Source organism: Palaemon carinicauda, chromosome 4 (genome assembly GCF_036898095.1).
Source record: "Palaemon carinicauda isolate YSFRI2023 chromosome 4, ASM3689809v2, whole genome shotgun sequence".
Classification (NCBI taxonomy): domain Eukaryota; kingdom Metazoa; phylum Arthropoda; class Malacostraca; order Decapoda; family Palaemonidae; genus Palaemon; species Palaemon carinicauda.
Window position 1 is genome coordinate 120,742,346 of NC_090728.1, and position 5,000 is coordinate 120,747,345.

The window sequence follows — 5,000 nt, forward strand, 5'->3', positions numbered from 1 at the left end:
GTGAGTCTACTAAGGTTTTGCAAATGTCCTCTGATGATTTTTTGACTTATTTTGCTTGGCTAGGTTTGAATGATGAATTTAGAAAAGAGTTAGTGCAAATTACTAATAAGACTTCTCCTTCAATTACGGAAATTTTGGATAACTTTTTTGTAGCTTGCGAGAGGTATGAAAACTCGAGAAAAGTGTCAAATGTTACGCCTTCAAAGCATTCCTTATCATGCAATGGTAGTGCTGAAAATGCTGATAGTTTTGCTAGTTTGGCAGTTAAAGTGCATTCTCCTAAGAATAAAGTCCTACCTAGTTGTTCGTTATGTTCTAAGGTTCATGGTAAGGATTTCAATCATTTACTATATAAATGTACAAAATTTCCTACTCCTCAGTCTAAAGTAGATAAATTGAAGTATTTTAAAGGCTGTTTGAAATGTGCTAGTTTTTCGCATCCCACTGCTAAATGTAATTTTAGGTTTAAACAAAAGTGTTTTAAATGTTTTGGCTGGCATTTTTCTTTTCTGTGTAACAAAGATAATTCATCTGATTGTAAGAAAAGTGAAGAAGCTATAGCAAGCACAGAAACAAATAATGGGGTTACAGTGTTCTCAAATTTCGTTAGTGACTCTGTTCTTCCTACTTTCACTTTTGGCATTGTTGGACAAGAGCGCTTGTATAGGGGTATAAAAGACAGTGGGTCTCAAAGTACTTTTGTTTCACAGAAATTAGCTGATACTTATGACTTTGAAACTATCAGAAATAATGTTAATCTTACAATTCATGGTTTCAATGGTGTTAAAACTTATCGGAGCAAGGTAGTTCAGGTGCCTATTACACTAGGAAATGGTCGTTATAAGATTCCAGCCATGGTTATTCCTGAAATAAAGATTAAGTTGAATTTGCCGATGCTCGGCACGGCAGTGAAGGGTTTTTTAGATAAAGGGTTTTCATTTGCTGATGGGGGTCTTCATTCAAATATCCGGGAAGTAAAGGATATTGAATTTCTGCTTGGTTCTGATGCTGCTTATTGTATTCCAAGTAAAGACGTCCTGTTTGGAAAGGGTACTCTGTCAGTATATGTAGATTCCCCAATGGACGTTATGTTGGTAGGCAATGTTCAAAGATTGATCGATAATATAGATTTTTTGCCATGTCATTCGATGTCTGTTAGTGCTAGTATTCCTAGTCCACCTAGTGTGGAGTCTTTAGTAAGTGTCCACACTCACTCGTTATTTGTTGCAGATTCTATCATACCTACTTTGGATGATGAGGTTCATGACCTTCACTATGATACTTTGAAAGTTAGTAGTAATTTTTCGGTTTTGAATGACAAGGGAAAGCTTATGGAGTGTAAACTACAAAAGGCAACAAATGAAATATTGGAGCTTGAATGCCCTAAATTCATTAATTATGACCAAACTATTTATGAGGAAGAGACTGTAGAACTGAATAAGCAGTTAGTTGATTATACTTTTAATAATATATCTAGAGAAGTAGATGGTAGGATTCGAGTTCCCTTACTTTGGAATGGTGAGGTATCACACTTGCTATCGAAAAATGAACATTTAGCAGAGGTAATTTTGAAGTCTAATTTTAGGAAGCTTAAAAATAATGTGGGTTATTTACATTTAATGGATCAGACTATTAAGGATCAAATAGCAGCTGGTATAATAAAACCTATTCATGATCTTGAACAATATAAAGCCCTGCACCCAGATTATGCTTTTCTTCCTCACATGGGAATTTTTAAGCCTGAGAAGGAGACGACTAAGTGTCGTGTAGTCTTTTTATCCAATTTGAGAGAGAATGAGAAAAATAAGAAACTAAGCCTCTCTCTCAACCAGTGTATGCATCCAGGTCCCACATTGAACCAAAAGCTATCCTCAGCTTTTCTTCATTTAAGGTTCGGTCAGAAATTGCTTACCTATGACTTGAAAAAAGCATTCAATATGCTTTCATTAAGTGAATCTGATCAGTCAAAATTGCTGTTTCTTTGGTATAAAAATGTTAAAGCTGGGGACTTTTCTGTTGTTGCTTATCGCAATGTGAGGCTGAGTTTTGGGTTGCGTTGTAGCCCGTTTTTGTTAATGCTTTCCTTATATTATATTTTAGCTTTTAAGGAAGAAAAGGATAAAGATTTGTCAGAATTAAAACATTTAATGTATACCTTGCTGTATATGGATAATGGTGCAATTACCATGGAAACTGGAGAGTCTTTAGAATGGGCTTATAATGAGCTGCCTCGCATTTTTGCTCCGTACAAATTCGAGGTTCAGCAGATTATCACTAATGATAATTCCTTACAAATTAAGATAGATGAAGACATGAAAACTCAGACCCCTGAAACTACAAAGTTGTTTGGTCTTGCATGGGACAGAGTAAGAGATGAAATATTTACAAAGCCTATTTGCCTTGATGGCAAGGCCACCACTAAACGTGCTGTTTTAGGAACAATTGCTTCTCAATTTGACACATATGGCTTTAACATGCCTATTTTAAACAGAAGCCGTTTGTTTATGCACAGGCTTCAGTGCAATAAAAACCTTGGTTGGGATGCATTGTTGCCATTAGAGCTTCAACGTGAATGGGGAAATATATGTAAACAAGCTAATGCTTCTCCTCCCATTAAGATAGGTAGATATGTCGGACCAAGGAATGGTACTTATAAGCTTATGGCTTATACTGATGCTAGTCACGACTTATATGGTTCAGTAATTTTTTTGCAGCACGTTGAATCTGGTAAGGTGAGTTTTGTTCAAGCTAAGAACCGTATGATTAACACTCAGCTGAAGAATAAGTCAATTCCTTCATTAGAGTTAAATGCCATTGTTTTGGGTGTCGAAACTCTCGTGGAACTGCAAAGAGATATCTCTGGACCTTCTTGCCTGAAACCTGTTAACATAGTAGAAATGGTTCTCTATGCTGATTCTCTTTGTGCCCTACACTGGCTTAATTCTTCCTCCCAGAAACTGGATAAAATGCAAAGGTGTTCAACTTTCGTAATGAATAGAATTGGTAATATTCAAAAATTGTGTCAACGATTTCCAATAAGATTCTGTTTCATTTCAGGGAAAAAGAATCCGGCCGACTGTGTTACTAGATGCCTCTCACATAAGCAGTTGTATAAAACTAATTTTCTCGTCGGTCCAGGCAAGAAGTTGGATGACCTCCCTGGTGTGGAACATGACATGACTTTTATTATTCCAAATCCCATGACTGTCACAGACTCTGGGTACCTCTCAAAGTTGAATGCACCTTTAGGGGCAGATCTTTCTCAAACTACTTTTTCTTCCTTAACAGGTTTTCCTGAATATGTTATTGATCCCTGCAATTATTCCAGCTTTCGTAAGTTGATTCTGATTTATCGAAGAATACTAGTAGGAATAAGAAACTGGAAGTCAAAGGCAGGTATATGTTCTCAAACCTCATCTGATACCAACACTAATCTCTTTGCAGAAGCTAGTAAGAGAGTTGTTATAACAGAGCAAAGGAAGTGGTTTCCAGAGATCTTTGCTTACTTTCAAAATAAGAATAGTTTTAATCTGAAGGCCATTCCTAACCTCATTACTCAGCTTAATATATTCATGGATGAAAATGGTATTCTTAGGGTTAAAAGCAAATTTAAGAAATGGTTTAGCAATAATGGTTTTCCTATTTTACTGCCGAGAGACAGTGCTTTGACGAAGCTAATTATTTTGGATGTTCATTTCAATCTGTTTCATGCAGGATGTTATTCAGTTCTAGCTGAAATACGACGACAATTTCATATCCCTAGGCATTTTTCGACCATCAAAAAAGCATTAAAACAATGTGTGCATTGTAGGCGTTTTTGTAATAGAACTTTCAAACTTAGTCAGAATTCATATAGGGAATTCAGGTCTAATTTACCATCCAAGCCATTTGCTAATGTTTTCATTGATCATATGGGTCCTTTCCATGTTAGGAAGAATAATGAAACTCAAAAAGTGTGGTTATTATGCATTACATGTACTTGGAGTAGGGCAGTGAATCTTAAAATTTGCAAGGATCTTGGTGTAAAAGAATTCTTGCGATCTTTCCAGCTGCATTGTTTTGATTATGGAATCCCTGAATTATGCGTCAGTGATATGGGGACACAACTTGTAGCTGGGGCTAATGTGATGCAGAACTTTTTAAGTGATCATGCTAGTCAGTTATATTTTGAAGAAAACAATATTCGCCCTATACAGTTTCAGCAATATTTTAAAGGATGCAGTAAGCTTGGATCTCTTGTTGAAGTTTGTGTCAAACAGGTTAAAAGATTGTTGTTTGGAAGTATAAAAAATCTTGTTTTATCTTATGATGACTTTGAATTTATTGTTTGCCACACTGTTCACCTTGTTAATAGGAGACCTATAGCCTTTAAGGAATCCCTTAGAGAAGAAGATTTAGACTTTATACCTGAACCAATTACACCTGAACAGTTAGTTAAGGGCTATGAACTGACTTCCATGAACCTCCTTCCAGAATTACAGGGTATACCAGATGAGGATCCTGACTGGCAACCTTGTGTAAATCCCCAACAGGTTAAAGATGAGTATATGAAATTAAGGAAAGTCAGAAATAATCTGTTATCAAAATATCATAACGAGTTTTTGGGTACACTGATTGACCAAGCTGTTGATAAAAAGGATAGATACCGACCTATTACACAGAGGGGTATTAAAATTGGGGATATTGTCCTACTGAAAGAGGTGCACACAAAACCTAACTATTATCCTATGGGTTTGGTGAAAGAATTGCAATATAACAGTATCGGTGAAGTTACAGGAGCATCGATACAAAAGGGTTCTACTAGGGAAGTCGTTAAAAGACACATTACAACACTAGTTCCTTTTCTTGAAAGATTAGATGATTCGGAACTTTCGTCGACTAATGATTCAGTTAAACTTTTATCAGAGCCTCCCCATGTCAAAAGAAAGTCTGCTATAGTTAGTGAGCAGAAGACCAGGGAGATTTTAACAGAGTGAAATGTTAGTGCATTGTTTATATTT

The 5,000-nt window shown here is 36.0% G+C and overlaps 1 protein-coding gene across 1 annotated transcript in view; it reads left to right on the forward strand.

Annotated features, from left to right (window-relative positions):
- LOC137639644 (uncharacterized) overlaps nt 1-4,976 on the forward strand; it is a 6,782-nt gene extending 1,806 nt beyond the window's left edge. The window contains exons 2-4 of the mRNA XM_068371901.1: nt 1-3,333; nt 3,445-3,596; nt 4,533-4,976. The exon at nt 1-3,333 is cut by the window's left edge and continues 1,055 nt beyond it. Coding sequence (XP_068228002.1) covers nt 1-3,333; nt 3,445-3,596; nt 4,533-4,976 — 3,929 coding nt within the window. The remainder of the gene's footprint in view (nt 3,334-3,444; nt 3,597-4,532) is intronic.
- The last annotated feature ends 24 nt before the right edge of the window (nt 4,977-5,000 follow it).